The following is a 17,232-nucleotide window of genomic DNA, read 5'->3' on the forward strand; positions in this document are numbered from 1 at the left end:
TTTAGAGAAGGCTAATCAGATTGATTTATGGCCCTTGTCATCTCTGTAAGATCTCACATGTAAACTTTCCTGTGCTCTTTGTGTATGTTTCACTGTTGAAAACTGCCCGAATCATGATTGTATTGTTCTCACCAAACGGTTCTTTCACACCTCCGCCAAGTATGACACATTATCCGCATTATTCTTTTATCATTATTCTTTTGTTTTTATTCCACCTTTATTAGCCTTGATTGTGGTTTTTCAGGCTTTACAAAGCAACAAAGCAGCGATCTCACTTCAGTCTCTCTGCATTTAGCCCTTATTTATCAAAAGTCTTACTATAAAAATACAACAAAACATTTTCTTACGACCTTACGTGAATTATTGAGACAAAAATGCATTATGAAGAAGAAAAGCACCTGCTATTAGTAGCATTGGTGCTAACGTTAGCATCAAGCTACATCTGACAATTTATGAAATTATTAGTACACTTTTACTCAAAACTCACTTTAAACCCCGATCGAGTGTTTATAATAACTTCCTTTAGCGATCAGGGGTGGAATTTGGTCGTTTACTGTTGTAAAAATATGTTATTTGTTGCCTTTTTCATCGCTGCACAAGTTAGCATTTCCGATGTACATTTTCGATTTTTTTTATAAAAACGCCCCAGATCTCAAGAAATTCTCATACCAAGCTTTACTATCGTAATCGCGGGTTTATTATTCGGATATTTTGTGTGTACAGAGGTGTTTCAGTGTTGTTTTGGCAAGATAACTACCAGGAAGTGTGCAGGAAGCATGTGACACGATGTGGCGGTGTCCATATATGACACTGTATGGAGTGAGTTTTGGTTCTTTATTACATGCGAGAAAATAAAAGATCTGAGAGAAAAAAAAAAGTTTGAGAGAAAAAGTTATCACACTGATAGCAAAAAAACATTTCATGAGAGAAAAATAAATATTTGAGAGAAAAAGTATTAATGCCAATAGCAAAAAATAATAATATTTGAGACTAAAAAAAGTTTTGAGAGAAAGTATTTTCTCATACAACATAAAAAAATATACATTTGAAATTTTTACAATTATTTCTGAGAAAAAAAATCTCTCTCAAAATACTTTGAAAAAAACTCTCAAATATATATGTTTTGCTATCAGTGTGAAAATATTTTCTCTAAAAAAAAAAAGTGTTTCTCTCGAAACGCTTTTCTTTGCTCTTGATGCAATTTCTTGCTCTCGTGTCAGGATTTTGCTTTCACTGTGAGAATTGTGTCATGGGCGGGGCCACGTTCCTATTGGCCAGTCGGGTGAGCATCGTCTTGTCTTGGGAGTCGAACTGAATCATTACACCACTGTTCGGTTCACCTGCATAGATGCCGCCTCTGCCTTATGGATAGTTAAGTTGAGCACGGACATATGACACTCCAATGTTTGGGTAAGATGATGACACACAGCTGGCTGAGCAAGTTCAGTATCACTGAAGATTAAACATTAAAAAATAGCACTCATATTCATGAATGAACGTGTATTATATTATTTGCTTGCTAATCGCTAGTAAAGCTAACCAGCCATCATGCTAGGTAAACTTGCAAACTCACCTGGTTTATACTATGTTTAAATCAAATGCCAAATTAATGTTTTGATTTAGATAGTTTCACGCCTTATTTAGTGAGTAGTGAGCTAGTTTCTACCTTTGCACTTGCTAGCCTCAAAGCACCTGAAGAGTAACTGCTTGTTCTTACAACCTCCCGCACAACTTTCAACTAACGTTAGTATGCATGGAAGGTGGCAACCCTACTACTAGCTAACGTTAGACAGTGATTGACATACCGTTTGAAAGATTTAAAAGAAAAAATAATTACCATGACAGTACAGGCACAAACATATTTGTGGGTTGCTAATGTAAGAGTTAGTCCTAGACCTGCAATTTACCTTGTCAGCTCTAGACCTCAGCTAGATGGTAAAAAATATTTAGAATAAGCCCCGTGTAGCTGAGTTTGCGAGCTATACATGCAGTGTAGCTAAACATGTGCAACAACCATACAAAGACTATTTTAAACAAAACTAGGTGGGACACTTTCAAACGGTATATCAATCACTGCTCACTACTCACTAAATAAGGCGTGAAACTATCTAAATCAAAACATTAATTTGGCATTTGATTTAAACATAGTATAAACCAGGTGAGTTTGCAAGTTTACCTAGCATGATGGCTGGTTAGCTTTACTAGCAATTAGCAAGCACATAATATAATACACATTCATTCATGAAAATTAGTGCTATTTTTTAATGTTTAATCTTCAGTGATACTGAACTTGCTCAGCCAGCTGTGTGTCATCATCTTAGCCAAACATTGGAGTGTCTGTGCTCAACTTAACTAGCCATAAGGCAGAGGCGGCATCTATGCAGGTGAACCGAACAATGGTGTTATGAATCAGTTCGACTCCCAAGACAAGACGATGCTCACCCGACTGGCCAATAGGAACGTGGCCCCGCCCATGACACAATTCTCACAGTGAAAGCAAAATCCTGACACGAGAGCAAGAAATTGCATCAAGAGCAAAGAAAAGCGTTTCGAGAGAAACACTTTTTTTTTTTGAGAAAATATTTTCACACTGATAGCAAAAAATATATATTTGAGAGTTTTTTTCAAAGTATTTTGAGAGAGATTTTTTTTCTCAGAAATAATTTTTAAAATTTCAAATGTATATTTTTTATGTTCTATGAGAAAATACTTTCTCTCAAAACTTTTTTTAGTCTCAAATATTATTATTTTTTGCTATTGGCATGAAAACTTTTTCTCTCAAATATTCTTTTTTCTCTCATGAAATGTTTTTTTGCTATCAGTGTGATAACTTTTTCTCTCAAACTTTTTTTTTTTCTCTCAGATCTTTTATTTTCTCGCATGTAATAAAGACACATTTCTAACTCCATAACACTGTAAGATTGACACTTGCAAGGCCCAATCAGAGTCTGAGTCACACACCGCACGAGCTGTGACTACTGCACGCACACACAGATCGCTGGGAGAGGCTGTTTATCATCTGATCGCGTAAATCCGTGGAAAATGAATAGAAATGACGATTCTGTCTGAAGAAATATGAAGTAAACATCAGTAAATATATCCATATATCTCCGCAGATATGCATCTTTGGTCTGTAAATCCTTATTGACGCTGTTCAGTGAGTCTATGTGAACACAAATAAACCGCTCTTGACGTGACTGAATATGAGTGAGTTGTGAATTTCTATTCAAAATGTGGCATAATACGGATTTATTATTTTGCACTCCTGACATAAATCACTAAATATCTGTCACTGCAACAATGTTTTATCAAAATATTGGTCAAATATCGAAGCTTGAGTCTTTAAACTTTCCATTGATGCACAGTTTGTCCAGATGAAGTAAGACAGTGATGTTTAATGTGCTGTGAAAGTGAAACAATAATAAACTGGGGCCGTCAGCGATGTTTGCACGCAAAGGGGTTAAACATAGTCAACAAAATTTAGAATAGATATTGATGAGGGAATATCATTTTTTTTAAATATTCAAATTTATATATATATATATATATATATATATATATATATATATATATATATATATATATATATATATATATATATATATATATATATATATTTGAATATTTAAAAAAATGATAATTCTACAACATATTAATAATATATTTTTGTCAATATTATTATTTACAATATTAACAATAGCAGAAACCTTTTTTCATGTCATATACTGATCATTTTAATTTTAATGTCATATACCGATTTAATTACTGATATTTTCTAATTTTCTACTCCCTAATACAATTTTATAAAAGTTTAAGGACAAAAAAAATGGAACAAATCACTTAAGGGATATATATAGATGTCAATTAATTTTAGTAGTTAACATTTTAATATATAAATTAAAGGGGGGGTGAAATGCTCGTTTTCACTCAATATCCTGTTAATCTTGAGTACCTATAGAGTAGAACTGCATCCTTCATAACTCCAAAAAGTCTTTATTTTTATTATATTTATAAGAGAAAGATAGTCTGTACCGATTTTTCCCGGAAAAACACGAGCGCCTAGAGGCGTGACGTGTGGGCGGAGCTAAAGAATCACAAGCGCCAGTAGGCTTTTGCGTTGAGAGCGTCTGGAAGCTGTGACAGATCCAGAGGCTGAAATTTAACAAGAGCAGCATCAGCAAAGGCGTCTCTATGTGGTATGTACTGAAACTTTATATATTTGCTTAGCGGTTTTGGAAAATGACTAAGTTCCACTTTATGTCGTCTTTTTTTTTTTCTTTTTTTTAAGGTGTACATGTGGAAAGTGCAGTTTGATGACAACATCGCATGTGGTTTACTTGATGTGCTTATGCGCTGATAGCTAAGTTAACAACACAGAGATATTTGAAACAGTTTTACTCACCGCATGTGGTTCCAACACACGATCGTGACCCTTTTTCGTTGGGACTGCATTATCCTTAAGAAATAAACGATGTGCAATCCGAAATGCAGGGAACAAACAAAAACACTTGCACAACTCCGTTGATGCTCTGTAAAAATAAACTCCATCCACTGGTCCCTTAATGCTGTTTCTCGTTTGGTAATCTGTGCAGGGTTGTCTTGCCCTGGCAACCAAAAACACACTTCTTTTGTGACTTTTCGCGACGCTCTCGCTCTGATCAGGCTGTGCTCAGCTTCTCATTGCTCTGCTATAAGGGAGCGCGCGCTCTTCCGGCAGAAGTGCCCTCAGGACCCATATAAGGAAATTCCGCTCAATCTAACGTCACACAGAGCCATACTCGAAAAAAACTTTCCAAAACTTGTGACAAACCGGAAGAGGTTTTTTAGGAACAAAAATACTCCTTCAAACGTACAACTTAATTTTTGAAACTTTGTCCATGTTTAGCATGGGAATCCAACTCTTTAACAGTGTAAAAAACTCAGTATGCATGAAATAGCATTTCACCCCCCCTTTAACATTTTAATAATAATGACTATTAATTAATATCAATATAGTATTAAAATTAAAACAATCTTATCTAGAGATTGTACATGCACATTAATACCTACCAGAGACTCTAAATCTTTAACTTGGAGTATAAGTCAAGTCCCAAGTCTTTGGTCACAGTCTGAATCGAGTCCCAAATCATTTATTGGCTCCCTAAAAAATCCCATTCATAATCCTCATATATTGAAATCTTCCAATTTATGAAGCTGATTTATAGGCTATAGAGAACATATATCATCTATGATCTGCTTTGTTAAAAAAGAAGTGTTAAGGTTAATGTACATCCAGCCTGTTATTTATAGGCTTTGTTGTAATCCATTACCATGTTTAATATGCTTTTCTATAATCAAAGTGTCCAATCTACCATGACACATAAGGAAATAAGTGACATGGATATTACATCCATTCAATTAAAGTTCCAAGAGGTGCTGCGTCTATATTTTCTTTCAAGCAAAGGACAAAAAAAGATACATACGAGGCCATGTGGTGGAAAAAAATACTGTTTCTGTTCAGGGTTTTGCTCCTGAAATCTATACTATTTTTTATATTTTACTTAAATACATTATCTACAATAATCAAAACATTTTCATATTGAGCAGAAAAGAAAGATAACTAGCAGTTTCAAAGTTTTAGTTCTATCCTAGCATCTAACAACAATTTTCCCAATTATAATTACATTATTCTTTTGAAATGTTCTTAGCCTATATATTAATAATGCTAAATGTAGATCAGAAATGTCTTGTCACATATGGTTTGAACAGTCAGAATCATATGTTATAGATGGATAAATAGATAGTAAGAAAATAACTATTTGCAACACTGATTGTTTTCTGCTGTTTTAGTTAAAATAATTATAATTTTGCTGATCACATTGTTTCTGTTGTTGTTAAAATAACTGCAACATCACAGATTTTAAACTTGGCACTGGCGCACAGAAAGAGATAGAATGTGCATGGAGCTAAAAAGTCTTGCATGAAGCGCATTTGGCTTTAGATAAAAATACTTGAGTATATAGGGCTGAAAGATATTTGCCATAAACGACCCTGAGCGCTTGTTATGTGATCTGCTCCACTGTTTTGACGTGCTGCTCACTTGGTGCTGCTGTTACGGTTTGTGGACAGGATAGATGCCAGGGTGAAGATGCAGTCCGCCTTTTGAATATCAGTTATATAAGTATTTAAGGATAAAAGAGTAGAGTTGCTTTTAAAAAATTCACAACTCCTCTTCCTCTAATCAAGTCTGGAGTAATTTAAGGTCGAGTTTGAGGTCAAGTGTGAAGTCTATAAAAATATGACTTGAGTGTGACTAACTCGAGTTCCCATCTCTGACACCTACATACACAAATCGACAGCTGGAAAGCACAACAGATAGATCAAACAATAGCTAGACGACAGAACATCACAGAAACAGCTAGAAAGGAATACGGAATTAAAGAGCAACAGAGCGATAGAAAAACAGCTAGAAAGGATGACAGAATTAAAGAGCAACAAAGCGATAGAGCAACAGCTAGAAAGGTTGACAGAATAACAGAGTGACAACTACAAAGGATGAAAGAATAACAGAGCGACAGATAGAAAGGATGACAGAATGACATTAATAGCTAGAAGGGATGAGAGAATGACAGCGACAGCTAAAAAGGATGACAGATTGACAGCAACAGAGCGACAGCTAGAAAGGATGACAGAATAACAGAGCAACACAGTGACAGCTAGAAAGGATAACAGAATAACAGAGCATCAGCTAGAAAGAAATACAGAATGACAGAGTGACAGCTAGAAAGAAAGACAGAATGACAGAGCGACAGCTAGAAAGAAAGACAGAATGACAGAGCGACAGCTAGAAAGAAAGACAGAATGACAGAGCGACAGCTAGAAAGGATAACAGAATAACAGAGCATCAGCTAGAAAGAAATACAGAATGACAGAGCGACAGCTAGAAAGGATGACAGAATGACAGAGCGGCAGCTAGAAAGAAATACAGAATGACAGAGCAACTGAGCGACAGCTAGAAAGGATGACAGAATGACAGAGCGACAGCTAGAAAGAAAGACAGAATGACAGAGCGACAGCTAGAAAGAAAGACAAAATGACAAGAGCAACTGAGCGACAGCTAGAAAGGATGACAGAATGACAGAGCGACAGCTAGAAAGAAAGACAGAATGACAAGAGCAACTGAGCGACAGCTAGAAAGGATGACAGAATGACAGAATGACAGCGCGACAGCTAAAAGGAAAGACAGAATGACAGAGCGACAGCTAGAAAGAAAGACAGAATGACAGAGCGACAGCTAGAAAGAAAGACAAAATGACAAGAGCAACTGAGCGACAGCTAGAAAGGATGACAGAATGACAGAGCGACAGCTAGAAAGAAAGACAGAATGACAGAGCGACAGCTAGAAAGAAAGACAGAATGACAGAGCGACAGCTAGAAAGAAAGACAGAATGACAGAGCGACAGCTAGAAAGAAAGACAAAATGACAAGAGCAACTGAGCGACAGCTAGAAAGGATGACAGAATGACAGCGCGACAGCTAGAAAGCAAGACAGAATGACAGAGCAACAGCTAGAAAGAAAGACAGAATGACAGAGCGACAGCTAGAAAGAAAGACAGAATGACAAGAGCAACTGAGCGACAGCTAGAAAGGATGACAGAATGACAGAGCGACAGCTAGAAAGCAAGACAGAATGACAGAGCAACAGCTAGAAAGAAAGACAGAATGACAGAGCAACAGCTAGAAAGAAAGACAGAATGACAGAGCGACAGCTAGAAAGAAAGACAGAATGACAAGAGCAACTGAGCGACAGCTAGAAAGGATGACAGAATGACAGAGCATCAGCTAGAAAGCAAGACAGAATGACAGAGCAACAGCTAGAAAGAAAGACAGAATGACAGAGCAACAGCTAGAAAGAAAGACAGAATGACAGAGCGACAGCTAGAAAGAAAGACAGAATGACAAGAGCAACTGAGCGACAGCTAGAAAGGATGACAGAATGACAGAGCGACAGCTAGAAAGGAAGACAGAACGACAGAGCAACAGCTATAAAGGATGACAGTACAACAAAGCAACAGCAAGAAAGGACAGAAAAGCGACAGTTAGAAAGTATGACAGAACAACAGAGAGTGACAGCTTGAAAAGGAGGACAAAATGATATAACAACAGCTAGAAAGGATAACAGAATTACATAGAATGAAGAAAGGACAATCGAGCGACCACTCAAATTCAATAAATCTCATCTTTTCACACAAACGTTTGGGTCTGATTTCAGTGTTTAATATTTCTTCCAGTCTGCGTAGAAATAACATCAGAGGAGCACAGTTGAGCCCCTGTACAGATTAACGGGAACACTGTCCCTCAGTCTTATCTCTGGTCAGAAGTGTGTGCAGGTGTCGGGTCCAACCAGCCTGTTTAAACAGCATCATTACACACCACTGTTGACAAAGTGCTTGAGCCGATCAGCCTATTGTTACCTGCTGCTAAGGAAAAACACACAAAAACTCCTGGAGAGGGATTCTGGCACGGATCAAGTCTCTGTCATCACATAGAGGGCTCTCAAGGGCCTCCTAAGAACGCTCGTTTTTTTATCTGCTCCATTCAGAGCCAAATCAGAAAGGACAGAAGCTTTACACATCAATACCACAACAAATCCAAACAAGTAAAATCGCATTGACAGTAAACAGCACTCCATTATCTGATGCAAAACTACACAAGCAAAAGGTCATAAGAACAAACCCACAAAGGACTGAAATCAGCCATGGAGAGAGAGCAATGGGTTCGTGTGGGTAGTCCACATTTAGTAAAAAAAAGAAAATAAAAACCTCACATACATCAGATTCTTTCCTCCTACACCATTCCCCTTAAATTCATATTTGACCTTTAATTACCAAGTCTTCTCTCCAGCTAACTTTCACCCTTAAAACTTTTGGCATTTCGCACGTCCCGTAATGATCTATACCATTAGTTGGCCGTCCATTAAAAAGTAAATCAATACGCTTGCAGAAAACACACTACAACAATGCACTAATGTCTCAGCTGGTCCCGTTAGGTGAGAAAGGTTCATCTGCCTCATTCATCTTGCTTCTCTCTCTCAGTGTCTATTTCCTCTCTCTCTCCTGCACTTTCATCACTCCGTCTTTCCAAGCCCCCTAATGCCCTTGTCCAATCTCTTCCCTGCAAAAATGGACCAATACAAATGAGCAGCTGCAATTTAGCAACAACCCAAAGTAATTAGAAACCCATTACCAGGGTCACCTAGAGACAGTGCACCCACACACACACACCAACACAAAGGACATGCACTCTCTCACACACACAGAAAACAAACATGAATGCAGAATAAGCGTGAAAAGTCAAGGCATAACTGCACAGCTGTGAGGCGTGGAAGGAGGCAGTGAGTGAAGAATTGAAGCACTCAATCAACTCTTCGCCATGCACTTGCTGGCTTCTGCATAATCAAGGAGAAATGGGGAGAGTAGTCTTGCGTAGCTGGAATTTTGAGCATCAGCATCAAGTCTGGTCCACGCAGAAGCTTGTTCTGGTCAAAGGGTCAGGCTCATTTTAATTTAATTAAAAATGTAATTTAACTCAAATGTTAATTTAATTGTAGAAAATTAATTTAATGTAATAAAATGTATCATATCAGCTATTTATTTATTTGCACCAGTGTTTGAATAGTTAACTAAAACTATTACAACTTTTTCAAATAAAGCAATCCTGCAGAAATTCTGTAGAATTCAACCAATCCGATGATCACATATACTGTATATAGTAGTCACATGGACTACTTTGATGATGTTTTTCTTACCTTTCTGGACATGGACAGTATACTGTTCACACAGCTTCAATGGAGGGACTGAGAGCTCTCGGACTAAATCTAAAATATCTTAAACTGTGTTCCAAAGAGGTCTTATGGTTTTGAAACAACATGAGGGTAAGTTATTAATTATATAAATTTGCGTGAACTAACCCTTTAAACTGTGAACCTTTAAAGCGGAGTCTAAAAATATATATGGTCTTTTTATAAAATACATTTTATATTATACATTTAACTAAAGCATCCTGCAAGCACTTTTATTTTCCCCCCTTTACTCATACTGCACAAAAAGTGGTTCAATAACGTTGAATGTTACAAGGATTGATTATTGCAAATGCAGATCCCACTGTGCTCTGGTTAAACAATTTTTACAGTACACAGCCCTACTTTCTACATGCATTACAGACTCTGATGGTTAAAGTTGAAATTCACAGCAGCTGATTTTTCCAATTTTTTGGAGAGTCAAAAGTGCCCGTAGTTGCAGATACACCCATATTATATGCATGTTGTTTAATATAATGTAATATAACAATTTAATATTACCATAGTATATTATTTTATTTTATATTATATTGCCAAATGACCTTCATCTGCATATTTAAGTTTAAAAAAAAATTTATGTGTTAATTATATAATGTAATGTAAAATTAGATATATAAAATTAGATAATATAAATCTAAATTAATAAAATAAATCAAGCAAATATCATTAATGAATAAAAAAACTCAAACTTCTGAAATACACTGTAAAAGATTTAATGCACAACTGAATGGCTATTTATTTAGTTTCAGAATATACTGTAGAACTGCAGCTATGCAAAGATTATACAAGCTAACGATTAGTCATTGCATTTTTGGATATTAATTTATGATATTAATTTACTCTGTTGTCATATTTATTGCACAACATAATAGAGCCCATCACTTGCCTAAAATCTTTAAAACAGAATATGTAGGCTATGACTTACAGCAACATAAGCCTGCATATGACTTAAATTTATGAGCTAATGTACCGTTCTCATTCGACCCCAATATATTATACTATAAGAGATTTCATTATACTGTAATAGATGTTGATACCAGAATCAGATTTTCTTCTGGTGTGAAATGAGAATAACTTATTTTTTCTTGTCTGCTGCCTTTATGCCAGTTTAGCAAAGCTGCTATTGAAAAGAGCCAATTAGGTTGAATCTTGCCTTTTTTTAACGAATATTCATTAGAAACTAGACGGACTGTAAATTGTCCAAGTGAATGATCGTGAAACAATAAACCAGAACTGACAGGAACAGATTAGAACGAACCAGCTGTGTTTTTCCACCAACTATCACTGTGGTCAGCTGTCTTATTATGGTCCTAAGACTTTCTGACCCAAAGGAATGACACAAAGATGGAGGAGATATCAAATTATGAAAACATGATGGGTAATTATGGGCAGCTGGCATATTTTATTACCTTGCCAGTGGCATGGAGCGACAGAGTGGCAGAGGGTAATTGATCTTAATTACTGTGCCCAAATGAAGGTCATATCACCGACACAGAGAATGAGACTGGGGGACAGACGAAAGACCAGCTGCATACAAATATACAGCTGAATATGATTGTCTCAGGATCAACAATACACACACCAGAGATTAAAGAGAAAGTAATTGGCAGGAAGGGTCAGGAGGAATAAGGCTCTTTTTACTGGAGTCTGAAATGGCTAGTCACAAAAGAGAACCTATTTTTGCCGCCCTTTCGTCTTTCTACACACACACACACACACACAGAAAACCAACTGAAAAAGCACTCATGTCATTTGCATGCTTTAATAAACCCATCTGACTGCTTCAAAAGCAAAATACAAGCTAAAGTGCAAATTTCAGTAAACTTAATGGTATGCAAGAGAGCGGTGTATTATTAGCAAAAATATTGCAAAAATGTATATTATAAATATAAACTATTGTTTAAAAGTTTGGGGTCAGTAACTATTTCTTCAAAAAATGCTTTTATTCAGCAAAGACAAATTGATCAAAAGCGGCACTAATGACATTTAGAAAATTCTAAAAGAGATGTTTTCAAATAAATGCTGATCTTTAAAAATGTCTATTTATCAAAGAATCTAAATCCTAGTAAATCAAAGTATCCAAATCAAGTATTCTGTTTCAACAAAAATATTAAGCAGCACAACGGTTTTCAAATTTCACAATAAGAAATATTTCTTGAGCACAAATCAACATATTAAAAAGATTTATGAAGGATCTTGTGACACTGAAGACTGGAGTAATGGCCTTTGGAAATTCAGCTTTGCCATCCCAGTAATTAAATATTTATTTTATATTGTAATAACGTTTCACAATATTGCTGTCCTGATGAGAATAAAAAAAATATTTTAAAAATGTAAAGAAAATAACTTTATATAACCTCTTTTGCTGTTTTATGGGTTTCTGTCAGCACTGATTAATTTATTTGTATTATACTTTATATTTGTTTCCCACTTTTTTTTTTTAATAGACAAACTGTCTGTGTATATTTTTTATCTCAAAAATAATCTATCCAGTATAAACTTTCTGTAGCCCTCATTATGGCGACACATTTTTGCTATTAAGTACTATCTTATTAGCTTGACTATTACTAATATTGCTGTTTATTAGTACTTATTATAAAGTACATGTTCTGTATGACCATATTATACATCCCTAATAACTATTAATAAACAGTAATCAGGAGTTTACAGAGTCAAAAGTCATTGTTAATAGTTAACTGGACCTTAAAATAAAGTGACCAAACCTTTCTAAAGTCAAAATATTTCAAATGGTCCAGATTTTTCTGATGCTGACTTCTTAATTTTGGATTATGAAAATAGTAATCATTTCTACAACATAAATATACATGCTGAAAAGAGTGAGAAGGACAGGCATTGGACCCAACATGATGCACATGTTGTGATCAGACTGGTCAAGTTTAATATCTGAAGCGTAAGTGTGAAGACTTTATCCCGGAGCAGCATAAAAGGCAGTGAGTTAGCGGAGCAGGTGGGGTGTAGAGTGACTCAGTATGAGGAACAGAAGGTGGCTGCTGGTGAAGGCCTTGGCATACAAGCCCCACTGCTGGCTAGAGAGCTGGAAATCAAGTTCATTACAGTCATATGCGCTTCCAAGGCCTCTCGCTCGGAGCTGGGTTGCCACGCGATGCCAATTGCAAGCTGACAGCTTCAATTTCATGCGACAAGATGGACATTTATAATGAATGGAGCCCTGGTACGTCTGCACAGGCAGTCACGCTCCACGAAGTCACTAAGTCAGAACCAGCAGCAAAGATGGAAAATTGTCCAGAGAGGTTAGAATCACACGTATTCATCCAAGAGTGCACGTGTACAAACGTACAATTTTGACACATTAATTAATCCTTTGAGCTTTTAAATTAGATTTTCTTTTTTTTCCTTTCAGCCCAATATTAATCGAGTCCATATTTTTAAAAAAATGTGCTGACATCATGTGTTAGAAGAATCACCTTTCCCCACCTATATATTTAATCTAGCACATTTAACCTCTCCCTTCTGTGTCTTTTGCCTCTGGGATGAAAAAGATAACAACAAACCACTTTCCTCCTATACAAAGCGCTCTTCTATGTGAGCTTCTTACTAAAATGAGGAAGGATGCATTTCAGATACAAGCCCACTGAGAATCTCACAGGTTTCAAAGGGTCTAACATGATGATATCTTTGCACTTATTATCATGTTTTTTTTTCCCAACACGGACATTTTAACAGCTGTAGTACAATACAAATTTTGAGTGTTAATTAGAGTTATGGGGCTGCTGTACATCGCCCCACATTTATGCAAGTTTAATTGCTTTTGGCCACACAAAATGTCTTGATAAATGTCAAGGAATATTTAGCGGAGTCATTAGTTTGCGAAAAAAAGCATACCTTCTCAGAATCTAAATGTCAGACAGTCAGGTGGTCAAAAACGGAACCATTATGCATTTTGTTAACACTTGTCTTTGTGTAAAAAAAATAATTTATTTATATATATATATATATATATATATGAGGTTCAGATATGTCTAGAACACGGGCAAAAAAAATTTGAAAGATGAATGATGAATTAAAATGATTTTACTTAAAATCATATATATATATATATATATATATATATAGCAACATTACTGAATGATTTGTAATTTTCAAACCATTCTTTTTCAGATTCGTTCAGAGACCGAGAGACACTCACTCTGTGATCTCCTCAGTAACCGTGTGCTCCACCTGCAGACGGGAGTTGACCTCGATGAAGTAATGTTTACCGTGTTTATCCACCAGGAACTCCACTGTGCCTGCGTTCTCATAACCGACCTGAGGAAAGAGATAGAACCGACTGAGTTATGATAATTACAAACTTTTCAAATGTTCACAGGCACAATTTGCATCCTTGCATCCTTCCAAACCCATAAGAAGTTTGTTCAGCTTTAAAACACAAATTAAGATATTTTGGATGAAATCCGAGAGCTTTCTGACCCTGGATAGACAGCAATGCAACTGACACATTCAAATCCCAAAAAGGTAGTAATGTCATCACTAAAATAGTCCATTTGACATCATTGGTTTAATCTTAATTTCATGAAGCTACGAGAATACTTTTTGTGCTCAAAGAAAACAAAAAATAACTTTTTTCAACAATTTCTTCTCTTTCATGTGCATATGCATTCACGACAGCATTTGTGTGTTTTCCTCTGCTTTTAAACAAGGTGCAGCCCACCTGAGTTCTACGTCAGAATACCAGCTTGTGCGTCGTAGTACTTTCGTGAATGCACATCGAAGACAGAAACAAAAGAGCAGAAATAGTTTAATAAAATGTATAATTTTATTTTCTTTTGCGCACAAAAAGTATTCTTATAGCTTTATAAAATTACGGTTGAACCACTGATGTCGCATGGACTATTTTTAACGATTGAGTTCTTACGAGTTTGGAATGACATGACGATAGGGCTGGGTATTGTAAAAAAAAAAAACAACAACAATACCTTGACTTTGATACCGGTTCCTGAACGAAACTTTTTTTTCAATACCAATTTTATGAAATCAATTTGAACAAGATTACATTATCTAAAAAAACTTTGCTTGAATTTTTTCAGCTTGTTGAGGTTTATACAAACTCAAAGACTCACCTCCTGAGCCAATGCACAAAGGAAAAAAAATTAACCAACACAATACATTTAAATAAAGCTCAAATAGTCTTCAGTTAACACATCTGTTAGGCTACATTTACATTTACTAGTGCCTGTTGGCATTAAAACACATTGCTCAGACGTCAGAATCATGATTTCTATTTATTTTTTCCACTGGTTTACTGATGAGCATTAGCAGCTTCCAGCGCTGTCTGCCTGTTTTCTCTCTTCTATGATCACTGCTCTGACTCAGAGGTAATAACACATTTGATTTCAGCAACATTACATAGACAAAACACACATTAAACGGCAATGGGAATTACAAACATTAAATAGTGCTTTAAAGTGAGTTTTGAGTAAAAGCAGAATATAATTTGTATTTATTGTCTTATTTAGTATGATTCCATAGTTTGCATGAATGGACACATAACATGCTTTCGGTCATGTAGTATGTATGAAAGGACATCTGCATATGACCAGAACTCCACGCAGCTCCTGCACGCTCCATTGGAAATGACTGACTTCTGGTATTTCGCTTGTCGTTTTTCGGAGAAAGTAAAAATGCCAGTATATGATGAGGATCGTTTTCATATTAAAACAAAAACACACCAGTGTGAATGTAGCGTTACATCTAAAGGGGCTGGGATGCATTCACATGACAGCATCACATGTGTGACACATCTCAGAGTGTAACCAGTGTAAACTAGTAGGTTTGTGTCGACTTGACGAGGACTGACTGTGCAGAGCGTTCAGTGTATTAGACGAGAGCTATGGAGAGCAGACTGCAAACATTGATCGATCTGCACCATGCCTCTAGTTAAACACACCAGCTAGTGCTGCGGGCTTATTGGCTCACTGACACTGATGAGATTTACCCCTTGGGTATCTTTAAATTTGGTACCGAACAACGAGACTCAATGGTATTGAGGCAATTTGGTTAGTGCCTATAAAGTATCGAACTCTATCCCCTACATGAGGGTTAGTAATTATTGATAGAATTTTCCTTTTTGGGTGAAATATCCCCTGGAATGGCTGAATTAGATAAGTGTGCCCCAATAAAATATTTACAGAGGTAATCAAACTTTCTTCCAAACCACCACAGGTACTAGATGATATTCAAAAATTGTGTGCATAATCGGACTTAAACCCCTCTTATATCCATATAAAAAACATTTAGGCTTACATTTTATATTAGTTTCCACTTAAAGTTTATATTTTGTGAAGATACAAGCTATGAAGCAGTTGAGAATGAGATTTGTCAAAGTTGGATATGCTTGTATTGTATATATATCCAACTTTATATAAAGAGCAAAAAAATTCAAAAACAGTTGATATTTGCTATACTCTGTAGTATATATTGCTTTACAGGAGTATGTACGTAAATGTATGTGAATAAAGTTGGATATAACGTCTATATTTGTCTACCTCAGAAGGTCAAACTTAACATTATACATGCCATTTAGTTTGTTATTTGTTTTATTAGGGTGACTGTTGCATCCTTATTACCTGAATCATATGACTGAACACAGTTTGAAAGACCTGCATGATTTTATTAAAAGCAATAAACTTTAAATGGAAAAAAGTATAGTTTGTGTTAAATAAATGTGTTTGTCATCAAAATAACTTAATAATTGAGCTTGACAGATGCATTTAAAAGATACAGTATATATATATATATATATATATATATATATATATATATATATATATATATATATATATATATATACACATACACACACACACACACACACATATATATATTTACAACGAACTACTTCCACACTGATTTCTGTTAGATAATAGCTTATCCAAAAATTCTCTCTCCAAGGAAAACTGGATGTCTCTTTAATGGGACACCAAATGCTAAAAATGCAACTACAAAAAAATCAAAATAAACAATTATAGAATATCATGTAAAAATGTCTGAGTTGCTGTTTTTTATTGTTTATTATTTATATTTTTTAAACTGTGGCTAATACCATGTTACCACATTTTTATGCAGCAATAATAGTCACCTATGATATATTTTTGTGGAAATGATGGTTCCTTGTGGTAAGGATGGATTACTGGAAAGGCAGCAAGACAGCAGGTTGCCTCTTACTAGGCCATGTCTTGACACACACACCACATAAAGCCCAATAGGGGCTCTATAATCCCGTCCCCAAATTTCGCAGAAGTGCAATCCAATTCGTCCTTAGCCCTGTCGCAGCTGCCAAATTTCCTAATGCAACACGTTTGGATACACACTGCCTCGCTCACACACACAGACGTGTAGTGTTCGGAAAGTAAAGC

The 17,232-nt window shown here is 35.7% G+C and overlaps 1 protein-coding gene across 1 annotated transcript in view; it reads right to left on the reverse strand.

The window, feature by feature from the left end:
- The window catches only part of LOC127985552 (pyruvate carboxylase, mitochondrial), a 126,341-nt gene that overhangs the window by 86,313 nt on the left and 22,796 nt on the right, over positions 1-17,232 (reverse strand). The window contains exon 8 of the mRNA XM_052587604.1: positions 14,007-14,125. Coding sequence (XP_052443564.1) covers positions 14,007-14,125 — 119 coding nt within the window. The remainder of the gene's footprint in view (positions 1-14,006; positions 14,126-17,232) is intronic.

This window comes from Carassius gibelio, chromosome B21 (genome assembly GCF_023724105.1).
Source record: "Carassius gibelio isolate Cgi1373 ecotype wild population from Czech Republic chromosome B21, carGib1.2-hapl.c, whole genome shotgun sequence".
In the NCBI taxonomy this organism is placed as follows: domain Eukaryota; kingdom Metazoa; phylum Chordata; class Actinopteri; order Cypriniformes; family Cyprinidae; genus Carassius; species Carassius gibelio.